Source organism: Mytilus trossulus, chromosome 9 (assembly GCF_036588685.1).
Source record: "Mytilus trossulus isolate FHL-02 chromosome 9, PNRI_Mtr1.1.1.hap1, whole genome shotgun sequence".
Lineage (NCBI taxonomy): Eukaryota > Metazoa > Mollusca > Bivalvia > Mytilida > Mytilidae > Mytilus > Mytilus trossulus.
In genome coordinates, this window is record NC_086381.1 from 1,596,437 (window position 1) to 1,622,590 (window position 26,154).

The window sequence follows — 26,154 nt, forward strand, 5'->3', positions numbered from 1 at the left end:
CCATAGTAGTATGTGTGGAATGTAATGCTTTCTGATTGTTCTGGTAGACTCTCTTGTGTTTTCTTCTTTTTATTTAGTGATTGTCCTGTCATCCCCTAGGTTTTCTTTGTCGTTTTGGTGGCTTTGTGTTGCTGCTGTTAAAATTTTCGTTAGCTATGTTGTCAGTTTTGCATTTGTTTGATAACGCATGAATGACGTCACGAAATGACGTATCATTGATGTGATTAAATTAAGAATCAATTAGGATTGATTCCGGAAAATGGAGTTAAACTTTTATTAAAACAGTTTATCCTTATATGATAAACTTAATTAAATGTTAATAAAAATTTGAACGAAATATTAAGGCGTTCTACCTCAAGAGTAGATTACTTGAGCTGTTTTTGGCAAAACTTTTAGGAATTTTTGGTCATCAATGCTCTTCATCTTCATACTTTATTCATATCCTTAACATTTTTTTATTCGAGCTTCACAGGTGAGTCATATGTAGTAGACGAAACACGCTTCTGGCGTATATATAAAATTTCAATCCTGCTTTCTATTATGCCTTTATTTGACACATAAACTACACTAGTGTCCTAGAAAACAAACGTATATTGACGGGGTCTTCCAAGTGCTCAATGAAACCTCCATCTAAATTATAATCAAATCCGGTCCTCAATGTTTTTGTTAAACTGCCTATTGTGAACGTGGATTAAAAAAATTCCAAAGATCTTTCAGAGTACATACGACCCGACACTCTGGTATAACAACAGTTTCAAAATTTAACATTTAAAATTTCTACAGTTTACACAAGTATTCCACCATTCCAAACTAAAAGAAACATTTTTGAAAGAGTTGATATTAATTTGTTTCATAAAAAAGAAGAATGGCAAACGTAGAAACATGTTTTTGTCTTAGGGAGGGATAAATCCTACTTTGTAAAGAATCACTCTCAGATTCAAACAAAAAACCACTGAAACTGACATTATCAGACACTGCTAAGGTCCCATGTAATTAAGTGGCCGGCCGAATTATATGAGAATTGGAAACTAGCAGAGGTGCAATCAGGAGATTTAGACTTGAAGTCATCATTAATAAATCATTCAAAACGTGTTTGTATTTGAAGATTTTAGTTGAAATTTGTTTGGTATATGTATGAGAAATTGTTGGTATAGACTGATCGTTAAAATAAGGAGGTGTTTTCAACTGAACTAAATTATCGCATCATGTAAATATAACGGAATTTGATGAGACTGTTATTAAAGTGAGAGGGTTAGCGCTATAGACCACCATTTTCTACATTCGAAAATGCCTGTACAAAGTCAGGAATGACAGTTCTTGTCCATTCGTTTTTGATGTGTTTTGTGATTTTGCCATGTGATTATGGACTTTCCCAATTGATTTTCCTCTGAGTTCAATATTTTTGTGATTTTACTTTTTATGATGAAGGATATTGCCAGAGTTGACACTATCAACACATTTGTTGGCAAAATAATGAAAAATCTGTGACTTGCAATATCTAAAATGCTAGCTGTAAGCATGTATTGCTTTGAATAAGCGGTGTAACAGCAGTTTCCAAACGTATATTGAACAGAGAATGATTTTTTGAAAGGGGTAATGAATAAAGTTGCATGCCAATGTAATGAATACTTAGCAGCTAATGTATAAATGGCAGCAAGTCATTAATAGAGACATCATGCACAGTAGGTGATGAATAATGACAATGATGATGACTGCGTCTAGGTCGAGGATTAGAGTTGGAAAATATTCATCAAATTCACTGAGCTACATGAAGGACTAGATAAAACACCTATAAGATAACAAGAGCAACACAAAAGGTGCTACATATAGAGAAATTTCTGCTTACCCCTTTGGAGGAACTGAGATCAACCCTAGTTTTTGGTGGGGTTGGTGTTGCTTATTCTTTAGTTTTCCATATTGTGTCATGTGTACTATTGTTCCTCTTTTTTATTTTTAGCTATGACGTGGTCAGTTTATTTTCTATTTATGAGTTTGACTGACTCTCTGATATCTTTCATCCCTCTTCTATACCATCCTTTTGGTTTCAAATGACAATAAAACTTATACAGTATTTTTATTTCGATTTTAATATTCTGTATAAATGATGATTAAAAAATGCAATATACAGTCAAGATTTCTTATTGATCCATTTTACAATGTAACTAACACAAGTTGTCTCCCTTCTCATGTGATTAATACTCAATCTTCATTTATGTCAATGAGTAGGATAAAAATTTAAGAATTATCTTTATTCATGTCTATAAAGTCTATGAGAATAAGATGGCAACTTGAAAATATCTGTTAATGTTCGATGCAAAGTTTCAAAATCGAGGTTTGCACGACACTGATGGGGATTAATGTAGAGCTCTGAACAAAGATAAAAGGACTAAAACGTATAATCATGTATCTAAAATGTATCATGTAATTAGACTCGGACATTACAAAAGGGAAATGGTATCACCTGCCATGTAGCTTCTCATTTTATCCTTTAAAGATCTGCAGAGTATAGCCACAATCAACTTTGTAATGAAATGGTATGAACAGCACAGGTTTTTTTCTGGAATGTATTAAATTACTAAGAAGTTTAACACCATCTAGGCATCAAATATTTTCTTCGCAGATTCAAAGTTTCTTTTATAAAGGCTATTTTTTTTTAATTATTTTTTATGATAAACTATAATGAATGTTCATATTTTTCTTCGCTGAAAAATATTAACAAAGAAATTTATAAATTTGACAAGAGTTTGCAGGGATGTAGTTTTAATTTTTAAACAGAAGATGGAGCATTGGTGACTCCATAAAATTTATTTCAACTTGTCAATTTGAATCAATGAAACTAGTCATGATCTTATTCTACTAACATTCTTGATAAAATAACAATTAAATTGAAAATGTTCCTTAATAATGATGACATTTTTAATATATATAACACATGATGATTTCTTCAATAACAGAAAAAGTATCCTTTTCCTTCCACTAACTCGTGAGATATGATTAATGGATGGTCCTATAAAACAACATTTACCTTGTCATAAAATACAACAAAATCTCTGATTAAAAACATCTAATCAACATCAAATAAAACATCAAAGGTTTTGTCATTCTTATAACCTCCCCCTTATAATTTGATTGTAAAACTAAAGGTGAAAGGATACATCATTTGTTTAGTCTTTCTGCCTCTATTATGTGCCAAAATTAAATGCACAAAACTTGTTTTGGTGTTTCAATGACCATTCTAAAAAGTTTTTTCATGATTTTTGGGAAATATCTGTTAATCTTAGAGGCATAAAATATTCATAGTACTAAAACCCACCAACATGGTGACAATAATATTCCACTGCAAAATTTAAATGAAATTGATTTAAAAATAATTGTTGGTCTATTTGGATAAATGATGGTTGATAGTTAATAGTTTGTCAATAACTAATAAAGATTTTAAAGATGATTATAAGTCACTTCATCCTATATCCTTTTTTAAATTACATTCAAAATCAAAAGATGATTGTACCTACATGACAAAAATAAAATGGTTAAAATTAAGATTCCACAATTTTTTCCTAGTATCTATTATAACAATTAACAAACATGAACATTTTCTGATGTCACGATTCTACGTCCACAACATTATAAAATTCAGTGTTTAATGTTTCATTGTCAAACAGTTCATGCATCTGCCTCAATTTCACCATTGCCATGGTATGACATACTCCTCGACCTTGACCTAGATTTTCTAACATCTTCAGCTGGTCTGGAGACTGACCTAGACCTTGATCTTGAGCGTGACCTAGATCTGTACTCCTTTTTTGGTGATTCTGTCTTTATCTTTTCTACAGATCTCTTCTCTCTCTCTGAGTCTTTTCTGCTTCTGCTACGCTTGGGTGATTTTGATCTTGAACGGTTTCTCTTTACAGGTGACCTTGACCTAAAATAATAATTAAGACAGAACATGAAACAAAGTTTAAAAGTTCAAGTTAATAATTATACAGTGCAGATAAATTGATGCGTTTTGGGCAAAATATCTATTGAGAAGAATGACAAGTTTTTGCAAAATATTACCCATAATGCCTTAGATTCTGAAAAATTGAAAACATAATTATTATTGACAATAAGCACAAAATGAAAAGAGGAAGACAGCAAGAAAACAGCAACTCCACATTACATCAAACCAAATAATGATGAAGAGAGGTCAATAAAAATCTTCAGTAATGGACAAGTGCTTATGTCAAATTTTAAATCAACCAAACTTCATTAAAGTTGTAAATGTAGGTTAAAATGTTCTACTTTTCAACTGCTCTAATTTTTCAACATGACTCTAATAATAAGCCTGACTGTTTTTAATTGGCAAAATCATCATTTCAAGCACAGAACATTCCAACACTAGTAAGAACACTATCAATTTTAGAATCTTCTTTGGTTAGGGTTCAGGAAAACCTTTTAAAGTAGACCTTATTTATTCTTCACAATCAGATTCAAATAAAATTATGAAATGAAATTACCTACCATAAATACAATATTTTTTTCTAGGCTAAAAAATTAAACGACATGAAAAATTTAACCTTGTTCAGGAAGAACAATAGATCATTTTACTATAACTGTCCAACGTAAATTGAATTCCTAACAATACATTTGTATGTATCATATCCTTCTTAAAAGGAAACTAAAATATCATGAATATAAGGCATGATTGCAATGAAAGTTTAACACAGTATATAAAACAAATCATATTTAACTGTTCCATTATTTCTAAAATTATTGTAATGTTATTAGAGGTACTGGTGTAAATCTTGGAAAAGAGAAGTCAGGTAACGAACAATGTCAGCTCGTCTTTTTGACAACAACACTTACACATCTTACAGCTGATTGTTGCTGAATGTTAAATATCTCATGCATTACAAGTTAACATTAATTCACATGAGTAGTTGTGCACATAATGGTTGTGATTAGTTTGACCATATTCTCTAACACTTAAGAATAAGGATCAGAATTTTTGCTTCATAATATTTAAAAGACTTAGTCACTTTTAATACCTTCCACCACCTTTCAGTATATCATGCTGATTAATCAACTCCTATAATACTTCAGTAATGGTTAGCAATTTTGTCTTATTTATAACTATTAACTTATCATAAATGTTTTACTTGGGACAGGAATGATATTCAACATTTGAACTGTAACAAGAAAGTATTCCTAACAAAATACACAACTGCAGTGTGAATAATATTTGACATTTTTAAGTATCAAAATTCAAACTCTTAATTCTAATGACAAACTCCATAAGAGCTACTTTACAAACTATAAAACTGTGGCAATATTGGTTGATGTGCACTTCTGATTTTTAAGAGTTAGCTCCCTTTAAATTAATGTTGCTGTTCCTCTCAGAAAGCATAATTAATTTTGCTAAACATCTGATTTCTAAACCATTAGAATAAATTGATTATCAAAATTAGTTTGTTATTATTCAAAAATAATTTACAAATATCATAATTCCTTCCTGGACTATCGTTTGTCTAAATTGCAATGTGAGAAAATGAAGGGAGACAACTGTCAAAGACACAGATTTACAAGGGAGTTAACTCTGATTAATGAGAGGAAATTAGAAGGGGATAGTGAAATTGTTAGATCCATTGGCTGCTATTATATACATACCTGGGACTTCTGCTTTTGCGTCTGTTTGAACGTGACCTTGACCTGAACAAACGACAACAGACATTTTTATGATTTCAAAGAGCTTATGAGAAGATGGTGATTAACAATCTTTCCTATCAAATCACAGAAAGTAAATCTGGTTCATTTATACTATACTTGATGATCACAAAATATTCTGGAACAGAATAAATTATATACTGCCTTCCATATTATTTTCTGAAAGCAAATTCCTAGCATGCTTCTTTTTCATTTCTAAACAAGCTTGTCTTCTTATAACATCTCATCTTTGCCCAAATATATCTCCAATGACAAATATATCTCCAATGACAAATATATCTCCAATGACAAATATATCTCCAATGACAAATGCATCTGAATAATTGTTTAATCTCAATATTCCAATAGCATGATATAATACTAATTTACCAACCTGCGATTCTTGGATCTTTTTGGTGACCTAGATTTGGATCTGGATTTAGAGCGTGAGTAACTTCTGCGTTTTCTTGCTGTGAAATTATTATCTCCCCTGTCTCCCCTGTCCCTGAAAATATACAATAAAAACATTCACGAAACTTTACAGATTTAGCAGGCCAATGTATAAAAATGAATTATTATCCTAAAACAGTGAGTGCAGCAAAGGATAACTACTTTTGAATATTTATCTAATTATAAATGAAAATTTTAGAAACTTTCTCAGTAAACCCACAATTGCCACAAACAAATCAAAAAATCTTATTCAGATTATTTGAGGGAGGATGAAAAAGGTTTCAGTCTTAAGTGCTATAAAAATATATACGAAACAATTGTTTACAGATTAAAAAGGATATAAATTAAATGAATTATAGGCCCAGACAAAAGGTAATCTCAAATTTTCAAGAAATCGATAAAAGTATTGTAAAAATCTGTTAAAATATATTTTATTCTGTATGTGGTTAACTTCTTAAAATCCAATACTGGAGCTTAGGGTAATTTAATTCTATCAAACAGCTTTGTTATCATTTAATGTTAACTTAGCATAGGCACCTAATATCATGAATATTAATAGTGAAATAATTTTGAGTTCTCTACTTTTATACTGTTTACTACATTGTACTGTGTAAGAAAAATCCATGTTTATACTTTAAATAATAATGAGGTCTTTCTATACGTTAATGTATTTGCTGCTGTTTAAAGAACCAATTTGAGGAGGAGCATTTTAAATCACTATATAGGTTGGCAGTTGCCAGAAATACAACACATTCTAATGATATATTAAACAAAGTTGAGAACAATTTTCATAATTCAAATGTTCATTGTTTAAATTTTAAAGGATGAAAGGAAAGACATTTTAACAGCCAACAAATATTTTTTTTAATCAGTTTTGACATTTTAACATCCAACAAATGTTTTTTGAATCAGTTTTGACCTTATTTCCTGCACCATGTTTTATACAGTCAAGCTACATGCAAAAGACTGAGAATGGTTTGTTTACATATGAATTCTTTAAAATAAACTGTAAAATCAAGGAGCCTTAAAAAAGACACTTTAAAAATTTTGGGCTATAAGCACTTTTCTGGATTTTTTGGATTTACATTCATCTGTATCTCATCCATTTAAATTAGGGATCTAATTTGCCCAAGCTCTCCTTTCTTGTATCCTTGTAAAAATATTTCCTAACAGTAGTTTAAATTGCCAACTATAACCTTAAGGAATACAGTATAGATTAAATATGCAGTGAATTTAGTGGCAAAATCTTCTTTTAAGTGTAATATTTTACATAGTATAAGACTTGACATTTAATGAACTTGGTTTACTTCCAACTAAGAGGGTTGGTTTATATAAAGTAGTGACACCCATATTATAGAAATTAAAGGTTGATCTTTTCAAAATTTGAATTTTTTATTACCTCTAGAAAAATTACTTTCCTTTAAAAATTCACAACCCATCTTTTCAGTCAATCTTTCAAATATTTTTTAGGAAAAACATTTACATTGTAACTAAGTCAGTGGGAAGACTCTTTAACAGTTTCCTTGTACTTATAACAGGCAGATTGAAGTAAATGGAGAGCTCCTTTGATTTTACATTGTAACTAAGTCAGTGGGAAGGCTCTTTAACAGTTTCCTTGTCCATATAACAGGCAGATTGAAGTAAATGGAGAGCTCCTTTGATTTTACATTGTAACTAAGTCAGTGGGAAGGCTCTTTAACAGTTTCCTTGTACTTATAACAGGCAGATTGAAGTAAATGGAGAGCTCCTTTGATTTTACATTGTAACTAAGTCAGTGGGAAGGCTCTTTAACAGTTTCCTTGTACTTATAACAGGCAGATTGAAGTAAATGGAGAGCTCCTTTGATTTTACATTGTAACTAAGTCAGTGGGAAGGCTCTTTAACAGTTTCCTTGTACTTATAACAGGCAGATTGAAGTAAATGGAGAGCTCCTTTGATTTTACATTAATTAAAGTAAATGGAGAGCTCTTTTGATTTTACATTTTATTTTCAATGATTGATGATTGAAATGAGACAAGAGAAATAATAAAAAGTCAAATGCACCTTTAAGATAACATGTCAATTATCTAATGTGATTGTGTTGTATACAGTCACACTTAATTATATATAATTATAAAACACACAATAATAAAAAAAAAATTATCGATACTCTTAACTTGTAGGTGTATTTCTGATTATTTTGGAAGATATACCAGGAGGATGAAGCTAAATGGTCAAAATGACAACAGAGGTTCACACAGGGACAAATACTTGATATTATCTCTTTTTACTCCAAATTTCATGTTCAAAATTAGCACTTTATAACGTTAAGGATGCATAGATTGCCAATAGAACACAATACATGAAAAGATCTTTTTAATTTTAACATTGTCCCTGTTTGTGAACCTTTAAGTCATACTTGGAAGGAGATTGGATAACAATACTACTCTGAAACTTAAATTGATTTTATAGCATTCTAAAGTGATTTCTGACATTTATAAAATGGAATTAGGTGGAGATGAGTGAGTCACTGTGAAACTTGGCTGCTGATCAATCTCCACTGCTTATGTTTGAACAACCATGATCATCAATGAACACACCATATTCAAAGCTGATCTTTGCCAATATGTACCATGTCCACTGCCAATGCATGACCATTCCATGACCACTCCTGATGAAGGACCATACCATGTTCACTAATGTATGACCATTCCATGACCACTCTCAGTGAAAGACAACACCATGTTTACTGCTGATATTGTGATATATTTCACAGCAACTCACTCAAAATCACCATGTCAAATCTTTTTATTAATTTACTTATTTGTATATTTATTTTAATTTTTATTTTGTTCACACATTTTGTCTCTACTTACCTGTTACCTGCTATAAATAAACACAAACGCAACCAATATGACACAAATCAATGACACATTCTCTCTCATCACATCACTTACAACCATTACAATGGTTATCCCAACCAATCAAAAGGCTCCTTCACACAGAGGAACCAATCATAAACCATGTCATTTCAAATTCAAATTTTGACCAATCATCACCAATACCATTATCACATGACCACTCTTTGATCTGACACATTTTACCAGTACCACATTCCTGACAAAAATATTTAAAAAGTCAGTCAAATTTATTCAAATTGGCTGTTTGCCAATTAATTTTCTTCAAAATAACATTCCATGATTGTTGGTTAGGTTGTGGAGGTAGTTAGTAAGTTCTGCAGGGAACAATTTGATTCAAGTATATAATGTATGATGTCTGGTATATGTAATTTAACACTATACAAATAATTGATCAAATTCAAATTTAAACCATTTTATTAAGAAATGCAGTTTTCTGATTGACACATTTTTTCGAAAAGAAAACCTAAAATGTGTTTGCTGTATAGCTACCTTACTTTAAGATCAAAACAAGATTATTGTATACTTACCTTATTATACATGGAATTAATGGTAGTAAACAGCAAACGACTTTTAATTAAATTTTAAGTGTGGCCTTGAAAAAATGATGGCAATCGACCTTTAGTTTGAATTTATTGTACTTTGAAAACTTGGATATCGTAAAAAAAAAATTAACTAATATCAAGTATCTGATACACAAACTTCATACAAACCTTCTAAAAGACACAGTAAATGTAAAACCATTACGCTATATTAAAATCTATAATACACAAATCATCTTTTTGATAGATAGGTATAAAATAAACAGTAGCATACCCGTAGCCAGGGGGGGTTCGGACGATTAACTATTAAGCACTGTTAAAGTCGATGTTCTGTTCGAATTGTGACTGTTAAAGTCGAGTCTGTGAGTCAAACGAACCCCCCTTTGGAAATTCCTGGCTACGGGCCTGAGTGGTATATATTAATAAAGCAGCATCTCTTAGAGAAAAGTTCAACATATGACCCAGAAATGAACTTGACTTTTACATTATTTGACTGTTTTTAAACCAAAAGATTAATGTTAGGTCAAACAAACCAAAAATACGGTAAATTCACTATAGCCCATAATGTCATTAAATTTCCTTCCCACAAAAATTGATGAAAAGAACATCTTTAAATGAATATTGTGCTTTTATAGATTTTTTTTGTTTTTATAACCAAATTTAGTTTTCTGTAAGGATAAATTTTGTATACAAAGCAGAATCTAGCAGCTATCTGTTACCCATGCAAAAAAATAAAATGTCAGTGGTAGAAATATCAGAGTTTTAGTTTTTATTCATTTGCTACATAAAAACCAGAGGTCCTTTCATTCATCTTTTAAAGTAACATGCATGATTTACTCTTTAAATCAAAGATAATAATTTGGTAGTACAAATGTAAAGTATAATGTAGAATTTTAAAACCATGCAGTATAAAAGTTCATTATCATGTATGTAAAGTATATTGAAAACAAGCTTTCTTAAAAAAAATGCCAGCAGCTTGTTTCTACAAGGTTTTTATGCAAATTATACATTTTACAAGTTTAAAGATATGTATTATATTTTGAATACTATAAATTCAGAAATTATTGCGTGTATTTATTATTGGGATTTTGTCATTTTAGACTAAAATGTGTTTCTTAATTTTGCGATATTGAGAAAAATCATATAAAATATTTCAAAGTGCAAGTTAATATTATTCCAATTATAACCTTCATGACCTTGCCTCATTTTTCACAATGAAAACATAGCTTTATTACAATAGGTATGGATTGGTGTTTCAAAATATAAGTGGATTAGTTAATCAAAACAGTATTGTTAAATGTTGGATAAAATCTGTTTATTATTTGTCATTGTACTACTGGGAATTCATGCTCATGAGCAAAAAGTTTGAAATGTACAAATATCTTAGAACTGACTTAATGTAACTAAAAGGGAAAAGCCATAGTTGTGCAAGGTGTACTTGGTTGTAAACATAATGAAATCAGGTCAAAGAATTATCAAAATATATTTAAGCTCTGACAGTCAACAAGAAGAGGTATTGGTTCCTTGGTATTATTTATTTTATTAAAGTAGAAAGTATTATACTTGATGTGTGCAAACTTACTCCTTAAATGAAACCAAACAAGAATGTGAAGAAATAAAGGTGTGGACAGTTTATAACCTATGAACTGGAAGGAAAGCTGTTATGTGTGGGCTATAAGTTTAATAGTAAGGATGCTATACGTATCCCAATGAAATGAGAAAAATTTGCTACTAAAATGTTGGACAGCAATTTCAATCAGATTATTGATATAGATGCTTGGAAGGATATGTCCTATAATGCATCAACTCTAAAGCAAGTCTCATTGAATATATTGGCTTGTGATACATGTACAATGTAGGTTATAAAATGTCTGTAGTGATACATGTACAATGTAGGTTATTAAATGTCTTTAAATAAAATATGACTTTTTCATTAACTGTGTCCAATCTACTAGGAGAAAATTGCTATTAAAGCTGCAGTAATGAATCATGTTTTAATGCAGTGCTAAGATAATAAAGGGGGGATTACTACAGCACTTTTGGTAATCAAAGGATTTTTTTTTCAAGAATTATTCTACAGAACAATTTGTGAATCTAGCTACCTACATAGAAAACATAAAAAATGACCTGGTTGGTTTATATAATTAGATAAAGAAAACAACATAAACACTAAAGGGAAAGTTGGTGAAGTTCAAGAAGGAACTAAAAGGCAGTATGTGACTTAAAAAAGACTTATCTAATTATTATTATTTGAGTATTATCTTCAAAAGTATGAGACAAAATAGTTAAAAGTGGCTTCAATCAATATTTTATCTTTGGCTTAATCTGCAGATTGTGAAGATTGCAAAATTTCTCATGTATTCATAATAGCAAATGTTTAGTATTTTGTTGTTCAGTTTGATTCAATAAACAGAGCTTAAATTGTTGTATTTTGTATGTAAATAATATATAATAATCATGTTAAAGTTATAATTCATTCTTCAAATAGAGGCATCAAGGAAAATAGGACGACATTTGGATTAAGGAGAAAAGTACACTAACTAACTCCTGAAACTGAAATATGTAGAGTGACTAGTTTCTACGATTAAAATCTGAAATAAAACAAATTTCCTTACCACTGCTGACTGGACCAATTCTTAAAACTTTTTACTTCTAAACTTATTTAGTATCAATAAATATAATATATATAATTCCCATGACAAGGTCATATTGACCTTCTATGAAGGTGATCTATGTGTACACACCTGCTCCTATTCCTGCGTCTTTGTCTCCAGATTTCTACACAGTCTCGTGAGAAGTGTCCCTTCTCCCCACAGGTATAACAGCGTAGGTTTGGATCAAACCCTCGTCTCCTCCTTCCCCTGGTCCTGGGGCGGGCAAACGATACACGAATTCTTCCTCCGCTCAAAACTCTGTAATTGATCAAAAATAAGACTTATATTAAACACTAATATTCATTTGTGCATAGATGTAAAATGTAATAAAACATGTTTTATATAACACATGGACTTACAAATAACAAACACATTCATTCAGTGTTCGTACTTTAGATCATAACTTGTTGACATATATAGCTATAGAGGAGTTTTTGTTTTTGTTATAATTTTTCAAATAGTTGTATAATTATTTGAAAGTATATGTACATGTAGTGTGTGGACACTTGTCTTATATCAAAGACTTGAGTTGATTTTATACATGTATGGCTTTTTATTGTTAATGTGGTTAGTTTGTTGTCTTACATATACACATATTCTCTGAATCTTGTTTTTAACCTTTTTGGTTGACTTAATAAAATGTTTACTTTGACATGTTGTATATATATCAGTCTATGCAACATTGATGAATTTCGGAAAATCAAAACTTCACTTTCTCATGTCAGTTCTCTAAAACTAAGAAAAAAGAAATGCACACAAATTTGTGGTTTTAAAATAAATACATTTTAATGTTGAACCCATTAGTTTGCAACTACAAAAAGTAACTATCAATGAAATATGTCTAAATAAATAACTATCCTTTACTTACACCATTACTGACCAGTTTCTACCAATGGATGATAACAGATGTTACATTGGTATATTGAACAGGTTTACTTTAAAGTTTTTTCTTATTTGTACCTATTATTGATTTCTTATAATTTACATTGAAATCTTGAACTTAATCTAAATATAATAATAAACTGTAACAGTCTGCTTTGTCATTTTTGTAGTACTGTACAATGTATTGGTGCTGCTCATTAATTTCTTACTAGGGGATGATTGTACAGTAAAGCATGTGATAATCTCTGATTCTCACCTGTTAACCTTTCATTTATACCATGAACAGCTTTCTCTCACATTATTTTCCTGTAAAACTTTCTGTATTCATATTATTTGATTACCTCCCCTTATTACCTTTAATTTATGTTCTCACTTAACCATTACCGCTTTATCAATATTCCCTTTATATGATATTACCTCCCCTTCTTGGCTTTCATCCACATCCCTAACAGCTTTCTGGGTATCCCCTTTAAATGTGATTATCTCCCCTTTTTATCTCCCATCCATGTCCTAAATATCTGTCTCTATTCAATCTTCATGTGATTTCCTTGCCTTCTTACCTACCATCCATGTTCTTGAAGGCTATCTATGTTATGTATTCCTTTTATATGTGATTACCTCCCCTTCTTACAGTCAGGGGTACTACTTGTACAAGTGTATTTTATTTACTTAAAGAAGTGAAAAAAAATATACACATATAAGTAAATAAATAATGTTTGAATAATCTCCCCTTAATTTTCTGAAAATTTACTTGTATAAGTAAATTTTTCTTACAATCCAACAAAAATCCTCAAGTTTTGAGATGTAAAAACATGCCTTTAAAAAAATTTCCCAGGTTTGCTCAAATTTTTTCATTAAAGTTCAATGTTTCATTTCATTAATTCATCAAAGAAACTGATTGAGCAAAGATCTTGTATATTTGCGCAAGGCCTTCAAAAATTGCTCCTTTGGGGCTTGTAAATGAGCAGTGTTAAAAAGATAACAAACAACTGGGACTTTCATTGTCCATGAAATTACACTTAAATGATTAGTAAAGACATCTGTAAAGGGTACACAATTTAAAATTCTATTAGAGCAAAGAAATCTTAAGAATTCAAGAAAAGAAGAAAGGATGATTTTTTTACTTATACAAGTAAGAAAATTTTGAATGCCTAAGGGACATAACTAAGCCATTATTTTTTTACCTATGGCAGATTTTACAATAAGAAGGAATTGTTGTTTTTTTGTATCCATCAAAAAAGCAATTGCTGAAACTGTGAAACAGACTGTGTAATGGAGTAATGCATTATGTTATTGAATAAAATGTGTCTTTCTGAGTAAATAAAAATAAAAATTACTCTGTGTTTGTGTTTTTTGTTAGAATTAGAGGGTTTTTAATTTCAAAATATTGGACATGGAATAGACATCATGACCTACTTTACTGACATCCAGCTTATTTGGAGTGGAATTTTGAAGTATTATTTATAAGTGGAGCCTAATAACATGGACTTATATTTTAATAAAAAGTCTTCTTTTGTGTTTCAATCATAACTTTAAGGCAGATTTTTATTGGTAAAGGCTAAAAAAGGTAATTAAATAATATTGTTGCTAACGTCACGTCTTTTCCGTCCATTGTGGTATGTCACGATCGCAATTTTCTTGTTGGTTCTCAGACAGCCCATTGAAGTTATTTTTATCCCTGGTTTTATAAATAATTGAAAATAGCAATCATATTAAATTTGGATGACGTAAGGGGGTCAAAGGACTTGAGGAATCAATATCATTGGCTGTTTTATTTTTTGCGAACGTTACTGCTCGAGGTTTCCGTCCAAATCAGTGTCACGTGAGCAACATATATTTAGATCTGTAACTCTCCTGTATAGGAGTTACGATATCGCCCTTTGCAGAAATAGATTCAGAGTCAGTTCCTTCACATGATGGGGAAGCAAAGAAGGTAAGTTGTATGTAATATCGTTACAAGAGGACCTTAAATATATTCCGTCCATCAAAAAGACGTTCGCAACAAAACGTAATGTCATGATAGTAGATGTTGCTAATGTTACTATTAGGAATTGGTTTCTTGTGGATTCATTTGATATAAAGTACACCTGCAAATGACATTCTGTATATTTAGAAATTCTAAACCAGACTGTACAATTTTATTACTCCAGGCATATATTAAACATCACTGTGTGCATACATTTTAACTTTTAAAGATGTTGTTGCTCATGTGACATGTCCCAATGTCGCTAACGTTCCTATTTTATGTCTCCGTCACGTTAGCAACATGAAAGTAGGAGACAGAACACAATACTGTAAAATCTGCCATATACAAGTAAATAAAATTCACTTGTATAAGTATCCTACAAATTTACTTATATGTGTATATTTTTTTTTACTTCTTCAAGTAAATAAAATACACTTGTACAAGTAGTACCCCTGACTGTCTTATCTCCTATCCATTTCCTGAACAACTCTCAGCTGTATGCCCTTTATAATATGTAATTATACCCCCTTCTTATCTCCTATTCATTTCCTGAACAACTCTCAGCTGTTTGCCCTTTAGAATATGTGATTATCTCCCCATCTTACCTCCCATACATGTCCTGAACAACTCTCAGCTGTATGCCCTTTAAACATGTAATATGTTATTATCTCCCCTTCTTGCCTACTATTTATTTCCTTAACAACTCTCAGCTGTTTGCCCTTTATTATATGTAATGTTCTCCACTTCTCCCCTTCCATCCATTTCCTGAACAACTCTCAGCTGAATGCCATTTATACTATGTGATTATCTCCCCTTCTTACCTCCCATCCATGTCCTGAACTGCTCTTTCTGCATCTTCCCTGTACTTGTAAACAATAAAAGCAAAACAAGGTGGATTTCTGGCGACCCAAACTTCAAGTATAGGTCCAAATTTTTCAAATGCTCTGTCTAACTCTGATTTGGATGGATCCATTCCTAGATCAGCCACATGTATTCTGTATCCCTCCTCCGGGGAGTAACTTCTGCTGTGACTTCTACTACGGCTCTGTTGTCTCCCCCTGTTCCGTCCCCTGCTGAAACTTCTGCTCCTACTTCTTGATCTGGATCGTGGCATTTTTGCAACTTCTTTTTTTGGACTCTTCTCTGCTTCTTTAGTCCTCTTTTTATCTTTACTTTCTCTACGTGTTTTATCCTTAGTTGAAGATCTGCAATGCAAAATATTTATATAAATACCAATTCATATGTAGTTGCTAAAAAAAGTCATTTTAAAAGTATTGATAAATCTAAACAGAACAAAATTTGATAAGAGCAGTCATCTCAGTACTTAAATCTGTGAATAACGAGATAATTTCAAAGCTATAAAGTTCCCTTTTATAAGCAGCAATGTACCAACCTCACACATATATGGAGTATATATTTCTGAACTCGTACGGTATCAAGAACTTGCAGCTGCAACTCAGGGTCTGACTTTGAAAAATTGTCATTGGAGCAAAATATTAACAAGCCAAATTTTCATCAAATTATGTTTCATCCTTGTAAGAACCAAAACCTAATAAGTAAATATGCAGTGTCTACTTCACAAATAATACAAGGTAGCCTATGATTTACAAAATTGGAAATCCACTGTTCTCCAGACATATTAAACACAGAACACATATGAACAAGCAAACTGCACTTTTTGTTATGTAAATTTTACAAAACAGAGTATACCTTTCAAGAGTAGTTTCAAGGGGAGGTAAGCAATATTCTATTTTATTTTTGTGGTCCAATTTTTCTTTCATATAAAATTGGAAAAATATATGCAACTTCATTGACATTTCATGATCAATAGTCAATATTTATAAAATTTCATTTGTCCAATAAATTGCATTCATGTTTAAAAACCGTTTCTTTATACATTTTGTACAAGTTTGGCAAGACCTAGTATAATATGATACCATATGGCAAAATAGCTATATCCGAAAATAACAATTTCAAAAATTTGTTTACCATGTAAAAGGGAAGAACTTATATTTATATAATATCCCCTTTTCCCCCCTTTCATAAAATAATAATACTAAAATGAAATTATAATAAAGACTACGATTACCTGGAAGACATGTTTGGAATTACTTCCTTGAACTGTAGAAGTTGTCTTTATAAAATTTAAATTCCTTTGTGTATTGTATATATACTGACAAACACATTAATCACCCAGAAGAACAAGTTACCTGACGTTCAATCATTGTAACATGTCCGTACTAACATGGTGAAAACTATCATGCATGATGCTAACTTGTAAGCTTTCAATGCAACAAAATGTTAAAAGTATTTTGATTCAGTTTTTATTCAAATTTTACATGTCATAAAAGTACAAGGTAAATAAAGTAAAAGTTGCCCTCGACTTAAATTTTGATAAAGTTTTAGCTTTTTAAAAAGCTGACAATAACTAATTTGACTTTCATGTTCTTAGGGTTATAAGAGCGCAATTATTTGTTTACATTTTACCAGTAAGTTTAAGATGGTATTCAGAATAGAATCCTATACAGCTTCTGATTGGTTGATACAGGATTGGAATTACATTTAATCGAAAGCTTATCCAATTAGGATTAAAAATTGCTGAAAATCATATCCACATCTTACACAGTATAGAAAATATCTTCAATTTCTGCACGTCTGAGCCATTAAAAATATGCATTTTTCATTAAGCGAAAAAAGTAGACGGTCTTTTTCAAATGCATTTTAAGTCAAGTTGAGCCGCATGTCAGATCACCCTACATGTACATTTTTGGGGGATTGTAATGCAACCTCTTGTAACCTATAAGTACATTCTATTAAACATTATTTTTTTTATAATCAAGTTATAAACTAGATACAGACAATGCCCCCTCTGCTCTGTCACATGCATGAATACATTGTACATTGTAGTTACACATGCTTGAGATTTGACAAACAGTGAAGCTGAAGTATAACTTGAAATTGTTGTGTTGCCTGCAAGACACAACTAATGCCCTCACTTGACCATGTTGACCATAAGAAATTATAAATTAAACACAATGACTTGGTATGACCATCTATCTTTTATTTTTATTCTGTATGTCTCATTTGCAGGACTGCAAAAAGGTTTCAACTTTCCAGTTTAAGAAGTCACCAAGTTTAACCTCCCCTATACAAATTAATCTCATTTTCATCTCTATATTTCAATCTGTCTTATCGCAGCAACTTGAATGAAAATGCCTTCTAAACCATTGTAAACTGAGTCATACGCACTAACTTGCAAATGAATCCTACATGTAAGTGCAAAATCTTAAATTAAGTATTAATGCTGTCTAGTATCTATTGACACAATTATTACTTCAGATACACACTTGGACTTAAAACCTTAATGAGGTTACTCAAGGAAGTGCTTTGTTTGAGTTTATACAATATTATTGTACATATAAATGTCTTTTCACTATTTTCTTACTCAATGTGCCATATCATGATCAGTGCTTCTGCAGAACTAGTCCTGGTCACATAAGCTTAATCCTACCGTCCTAAAAATTATCCTCCAACCATATCATTTTCTCTTATTGGTGCAAGTTAATACACAATGTATATATCATCAGGGCTATCTCATATGATTGATGACATAATCAATAACATGTCCGCTACAACTTGAACAAATTGGGAATTTTCAGTATTCATTTGGGAAAAAAATAGGGTTTTTCTAATTTGGACTGGGGCCTATTAAAATAAAGACAGGAAAATCACTGTTCCCAATTGTGAACATTCTGTTTCTTGGTCTTGGTACTGGTAGCAACATTCAAGCATCACCTGTATACAGAGTATATGGCTCCCAATTGATACAATATTCCCATGCTTGTATTTCCTGGTTCCCAATTGATACAATATTCCCATACTTGTATTTCCTATCATTATTTCCTTGATAGAGGGTTGCTGCTCACAAGGAAACTCAGGGGTTTATCTGGGTATTTTGGGAAAAAGCATACATGTGATTCTTCCGACTCCCGCTTTTAAGACCCTCTTCCTTCCCTCCCGTTAAAATTTGAAATCTTCCGCTTTTTGAAAATGTCAACCTCGAAAAATTTTCAGTAGAAATTTTTGTTTACAAAATTGATACTGACTAAGAAAAAGTCCGAGAAACTCGAAGTTGATATCGGAAAAGTCAGAGAAAAACGCAAGTTTCCTTTAACTGTTTTGATGTCAAAAGGTAAATAGCCTCGAGTTATCTATGAAGGTGTTAAGGATTAGACTGTATATACAGCAATAAAAGAGTATTGCAATTACCTGGTGATCAACTAGCAAGCTTAAGACACATGCCTGGATGATTAAAAGTGAATTACTGACAATGGATTAATTAAAGTTGTATAAACAACGACTTTTTTGTGATGCTGTTAAAAACATTGAACAGTTACATGTATATTACTTAACCTCAAGACAATGTCTTAATGATCTCAAATATGATATGTATGCCTACTACACCTGTTGCAAAGCTGACTGTGGTGACTCTAATGACTTTACCAAACATATGGAGACAGCAAACCCACCAGAAAGCTCACAACTCTATCAATTCAACACAACTGTGCAGTTAGTGGTACCAAATTTGACAATGAAGCTAAAGCAGAGATACTTTTTACCAACTATATATGATGGCTGATCACTTTATCTTGAACTTTATTTATAATAAATAAATATTTAAAAAACCCTTATCTTCTATTTCTATCAAGTAAAAATGGCTATGTAGTTATAGAATCATTAACTAAAAAGGAAAATATGCAGTTTAAACACCAAAAAACCATTGCGTACGTCGATAAAAATGTTGATAAAAAATCTCCAGTTATGAGGCACAAACTCCAGCTGAAAATTTCCAAATCTCCAGTTGTGACTTGACAACTCTGTCACATGTCTGAAAAAGGACCCTGGCCAGTTTTGGGAATTTTTTAACGAGGTTTTCAATGAAATTGGGAAAAACAACCAATATACCAGATGTTAGTTTTAGTGTGTTTAGTTCATAAGATTATTTTTTTGTTGGTGAAAATAAAGGACTACACCTTCTTTTTTTTTCTTTTTTTTTTTAAATATAACAACATTGCATTAAAGTTTATTTGAGTATCAAAATAATGAGTTCTTACTTCTTAAAGGATTGTTACATTTTTTTTATTTTGACATGGAAATTTGTACTAAAATATTTTGAGTTCTGTATAAAATATATCCTGTTTCTATTTTCTTTTTTTATATATCTTTTAGTTTTATATTTTAGTGTTGCTATGATAGCTGTCACATGTTTGGTTCTTTTCATTTTTTATTTACTGTATTTGATTGACAAACCCGGAATTATATACTTGTCCGTTTCCGGATTTGACCTGGTTTTAGTATATTCCCACACTTCCTGTGTATGGCAGCCATTGTTTGTCAATGTTGTTTTCATTCAATATGTTTCAACTTGGATTTACACATTACTTGTTGGCGATTTTTGACAGAAAGCTAGCGGTTGAATAAAATAAACATCTCTGTCATGATTAATAAAGATGAAAATGAATTTTGTGATCATTTGGGAATTTTGCTCCCAAAATTGGGAAAAATGTAGGGTTTTTGCCGTTGGGAATGGGTCCGAAAACCGGACCCTGTGGAATGCTAGAAAAATCCATGAAACTATAAAAACCAAGAGTTCCAAATGGTAAAGTTGAAATCATCCCTCAGGGCTTTCCAAAGTAGCCATGGTGATGAATGGTTTTACACTAGTAATTTTGGGGCCCTTCATAGCTTGTTGTTCGGTGTGAGCCAAGGCTCCGTGTTGAAGGCCGTACTTTTACCTATAATGGTTTAATTTTTAAATTGTTATTTGGATGGAGAGTTGTCTCATTGGCACTCACACCACATCTTCCTATATCTATGTACAGTGGCTTCAAGTGCCGGCTATTTTGCTGACAAACATATAAATTTAAAAAGAACAAGAATGTGTCCAAAGTACACAGATGCCCCACTCGAACTATCCCTTACCATGTTCCATGGACTGTGAAATTGGGTAATAATCTAATTTGGCATTAAAATTAGAAAGATTATACTATAGGGAACATATGTACTAAGTTTCAAGTTGATTGGACTTAAAAGTTCATCAAAAACTACCTTGACCAAAAACTTTAACCTGAAACTCCCACTTTCATTTTCTATGTTCAGTAGACCGTGAAATAGGGGGTCAAAAGTCTAATTTGGCTATAAAATTAGAAGGATCATATCATAAGCAACTAGATATCATTGAGATGGGAGCCATCTCTGTGGGCCCCCGCTGTCAATAAAGTGTGGTAAATAAGTTGTATGGATAATCTGATATGAAGCATTATTTGAAGTTATTACATAGTCTCATGTGCGATTTTATTCTAAGATTTTAAGTTAAAACTGATAAATATTCTCAACTTACTTTCATAGTATAATAGTGATATGACTGCATGATGTGAACTCATTGTTGACTACGCTAAGGTGACTTCTGGATATATGGATTGATGTTTGAACAATATGTTTAAAGGTGCTGCCCAATTGATATTTGTCACATATTTTTAGAATTATGCCTTCAATATATTAACACCCACCAAGTATAAAGTATGAAATAATAACGGTTCTCGAGAGGTAGAGCGGACACAATTTGTTAAGAACAACGAATGGATGGACAGACCGACGGACTGACCTTTGACCTAGGATGCATACATTATGACACATTCTCTGGTGTTGGTTAATATATATGTTAAGTTGAAAATGTTTGTCAGGTATAAAGTATGAAATAATAACAGCTGTCCTCTCAAAATATAGTGTGGATCAAATTTGTTAGCGATGGACAGACCAACAGACCGACAGACCTTTGACCTATGAAGTGGTACATACATCATGACACACCCTCTGGTGTTGGTTAAAATGGATGTCAAGTATAATATTTGAAATCATAAAGGTTCTCAAGATATAGAGCAGACACAATCTTCACAACAGAACACAGGGTTGTCAACTGAAACCAAAGTTTTTTTGACGTTGACCTTTGACCTAGGAAGTTATACATACATCACGACACGCCCTCTGGTGGTGGTTAAAATAGATGACAAGTATAAACTTAGAAATCATAACGGTTATCTAGATATGGAGCGGACACGATCTTCATCACAGGACACGGGGTTGTCAACTGAAACCAAAGTTTTTGACCTTGACCTTTGACCTAGGAAGTTCTACATACATCATGACACACCCTTGGGTGTTGGTTAATAATCATGTTAAGTATTAAGTATAAAATCATAACGGTTATCTAGATATGGAGCGGACACGATCTTCATCACAGGACACGGGGTTGTCAACTGAAACCAAAGTTTTTGACCTTGACCTTTGACCTAGGAAGTTGTACATACATCATGACACACCCTCTGGTGTTGGTTAAAATGGATGTCAAGTATAAACTTTGAAATCATAACGGTTCTCAAGATATGGAGCGGACAAGAAAGTGTTACGGACGGACGGACAGACGGACGGACAGACGGACGGACAGACGGACGGACAGACGGACAGACGGACAGACGGACGGACGGACGGACAGACTGATCACTATAGGGCGACCCGCCTTAGTCGGCGGGGCCCTAATAAGTATACTAAGTTTCAAGTTGATTGGACTTCAGCTTCATCAAAAACTACCTTGACCAAAAACTTTAACCTGAACATACGCACAGACGAACGAACGAACAGACGGACAGACGAACGAACGGACGGACAAACGAACAGAGCCACAGACCAGAAAACATAATGCCCCTCTACTATCATAGGTGGGGCATAAAAATGTATCTTTTTCAAATGTTTACAGGCAATCAAGAGACGTGTTGTCGCAAAGTCCTGGTTTTATAAAACAAGGATGAACCAGATGCTCCGCAGGGCGTAGCTTTATACGACCGCAGAGGTTGAACCCTGAACGGTTGGGGCAAGTATGGACACAACATTCAAGCTGGATTTTGCTCTAAATTTGGATTGTGATTAAATAGTTGACACAGCATAGGTTTCTGACACAGAATGAATGTATTCAAATGAACTTAAAATTTTTGTTTTCTCTTAGAGCAATTCACTATGCTGTTGAATATTAATCCTCTCAAAAAAATGTTTGAAGAAATTTTCTTTTTATTTATGAAATTTCAAATGAGAAAAATTGAACCCAATTTTTTAATCACATCCCCCTTTCCCTTATTCCAAAACTAATTTCAATTAAAATATTCTAATGGAGTTTGCAACAATTTCTACTCATTTAAATACATCATAAAATATTAAGATGTAAAAAAACTGCTTGTTATCACCGAATGGTAAAGATTATTTAAATTTATCAGTTGGTAGTAAAAAGTGAATATACATTGTATATTGTATATAACAAAGATTTAAGTTGATTCTGGACAAAGAAAGATAACTCCAATTAAAAAAAATTCTTGCAGATATTTCTTGCTTACTATACTGGACAAAGAAAGATAACTCTTAATTAAAACAAAATTTGCTATTTCACAATATTGTGAAATTAGATATTTCTTGCCATTGCACAATACTGTGCAATTGAAAAGACTTGCTATTGCACAATACTTAATATAATAATTTTAGATCCTGATTTGGACCAACTTGAAAACTTGGCCCATAATCAAAAATCTAAGTACATGTTTAGATTCAGCATATCAAAGAGGCCCAAGAATTTAATTTTTGTTAAAATCAAACTTAGTTTAATTTTGGACCCTTTGCACTTTAATTTAGACCAATTTTAAAACTGGACCAAAAATTAAGAATCAACATACACAGTTAGATTTGGCATATCAAAGAACCCCAGTTATTCAATTTTTGATGAAATCAAACAATGTTTAATTTTGGACCTCGATTTGGGCCAACTTGAAAACTGGGCCAATAAAATCAAAAATCTAAGTACATTTTTAGATTCAGCATATCAAAGAACCCCAAGGTTTCAATTTTTGTTAAAATCAAACTAAGTTTAATTTTGGACCCTTTGGACCTTAATGTAGACCAATTTGAAAACGGGACCAAAAATTAAGAATCTACATACACAGTTAGATTTGGCATATTAAAGAACCCCAATTATTCAATTTTGATGAAATCAAACAAAGTTTAATTTTGGACCCTTTGGGCCCCTTTTTCCTTAACTTTTGGGACCAAAACTCCCAAAATCAATACCAATCTTCCTTTTATAGTCATAAACCTTGTGTTTGAATTTCATAGATTTCTATTTACTTATACTAACGCTATGGTGCGAAAACCAAGAAAAATGCTTATTTGGGTCCCTTTTTGGCCCCTAATTCCTAAACTGTTGGGACCGAAACTCCCAAAATCAATACCAACCTTCCTTTTGTGGTCATAAACATTGTGTTTAAATTTCATTGATTTCTATTTACTTTAACTAAAGTTATTGTGCGAAAACCAAGAATAATGCTTTTTTGGGCCCTTTTTTGGCCCCTAATTCCTAAACTGTTGAAACCAAAACTCCCAAAATCAATCCTAACCTTTCTTTTGTGGTCATAAACCTTGTGTGAAAATTTCATAGATTTCTATTAACTTAAACTAAAGTTATAGTGCGAAAACCAAGAAAATGCTTATTTGGGCCCTTTTTGGCCCCTAATTCCTAAAATGTTGGGACCAAAACTCCCAAAATCAATACCAGCCTTCCTTTTATGGTCATAAACCTTGTTTTAAAATTTCATAGATTTCTATTCACTTTTACTAAAGTTAGAGTGCGAAAACTAAAAGTATTCGGACGACGACGACGACGACGACGACGACGCCAACGTGATAGCAATATACGACGAAAATTTTTTCAAAATTTGCGGTCGTCGTATAAAAATCAGTGTTTACCGTGGGCTACATGTAAATATATATAGTTCACGTGAATTCAGGTCACTGATTGGTTGTCTATTTTAAATCTGGATAAAAAAGACGTTGTGATGGTCATTAACTCTTCGGTTTTGGCTTTTAAGAAAGTGACGACAATCAGATAAGATGACAATTATAAGTTACGGAATAATATCAGTCAAAAAAAAAAGAAAGTGTAGTATATCATGTAGTTTATAATCTGGAAAACATAACCTATTGAAGTTCATTTTCAAAGCCCACATGCATATGGTGTTCAGATAATTCCAGAGAATCAAGGTAGACCAAATATTTTGACGTCACAGAAGGCTATTTTAAATTTTTGCTTCGACACTTCCTGTCGATGTATTAAGGCTTGAAAGAAAAAATATATTAGCCTTAATGCCCTTTCAAGACGTCATTATCAATACACCTATACCCTATTTGTCCGCCATTACTGGAAATCACACAGGTTCACGTAAAATTTGGACGTCATAAAACAAATTCTGACGCCACAATGGAAAAGTGATTGTTGTTTGCGTCAAAAATTCAAGCAGCCAGGTCAGCAGGGATTAGCGAACGAGGTGTATTGGAAGAGTCCCTCTGGTATCTTTTGACCCTCTTTTCACATGTTTAATTTGACAGTCTATCAAGGGGTTAACTTTTAACCAAAAATAATAAAACACAATAACAAAATGGAGATGCATCATAATACACACGTAAAAAACATGGTTTATTATGTTGATCATCAGCCTTGCATAATTTGAGGATTGAGCCTTTGGGAATAAAATATTCATACTTGCCACTAGTCCAAATAATTATGACGTCGATGTAAGGCGTCAAAGAAAAAAAATATAATAGCCTTTCAAGACGTCATAATTATTTGGATTAACTTGCCACAAACCCAAACAACCACTGTATGATCTCAGAATATGATAATACTGGACTCATAATGAACAGCATAAGGCCATGCATATAAAAACTTACTGGTGGTTCTATCTTCTTGGGTGCAAATCAGTCGATAGCGATTAATTTTTAATTTTTAAAATGTCCAATGCTTTCGCCACACGCACTTTTCCTTATCTTTGACACGCTTGAATTATACGATAATAGTCCTATCTCTATAAACGTTTTAACGATGATATTATCTTCAAAATAAGTTGTTGTATAAAATTTACAAATTTTTAATCTAGAATCAATGAAATAAATAGATTTTAAGAAAAAAAATACTTTGTATGAAATAAAAT

General features: G+C 31.9%; 1 protein-coding gene across 5 annotated transcripts; it reads right to left on the bottom strand.

Annotated features, from left to right (window-relative positions):
* Window positions 1–2,068: 2,068 nt before the first annotated feature.
* Window positions 2,069–26,112, bottom strand: LOC134684271 (serine/arginine-rich splicing factor 7-like). 5 transcript variants are annotated; one of them, XM_063543553.1, is made up of 6 exons: window positions 25,895–26,112; window positions 15,895–16,278; window positions 12,316–12,483; window positions 6,077–6,187; window positions 5,647–5,688; window positions 2,069–3,922 (listed from the first exon to the last, which is right to left on the bottom strand). In XM_063543553.1, exons 2-6 carry the CDS (start codon window positions 16,185–16,187, stop codon window positions 3,664–3,666), a joined length of 873 nt encoding a protein of 290 aa, XP_063399623.1. In that variant the 5' UTR covers window positions 16,188–16,278; window positions 25,895–26,112; the 3' UTR covers window positions 2,069–3,663. The 5 variants fall into 5 exon arrangements, with proteins under 5 accessions (XP_063399623.1, XP_063399620.1, XP_063399619.1 ...); XM_063543550.1 differs by lacking the exon at window positions 25,895–26,112 and adding an exon at window positions 17,163–17,251 and having other exon boundaries at window positions 6,077–6,176; window positions 12,314–12,483; XM_063543549.1 differs by lacking the exon at window positions 25,895–26,112 and adding an exon at window positions 17,163–17,245.
* Between the last annotated feature and the right edge of the window lie 42 nt (window positions 26,113–26,154).

Bases quoted from the DNA above. Each gene is read 5' to 3' on its own strand.
- LOC134684271 (XM_063543549.1), bottom strand. The intron at 12,484-15,894 runs GTAAGAAGGGGA...GATCAATTACAG, and splicing joins GTTCAGGACATGGATGGGAG to AGTTTTGAGCGGAGGAAGAA. The intron at 6,188-12,315 runs GTGTGTACACAT...GTATATTTTCAG, and splicing joins AGACGCAGGAATAGGAGCAG to GGACAGGGGAGACAGGGGAG.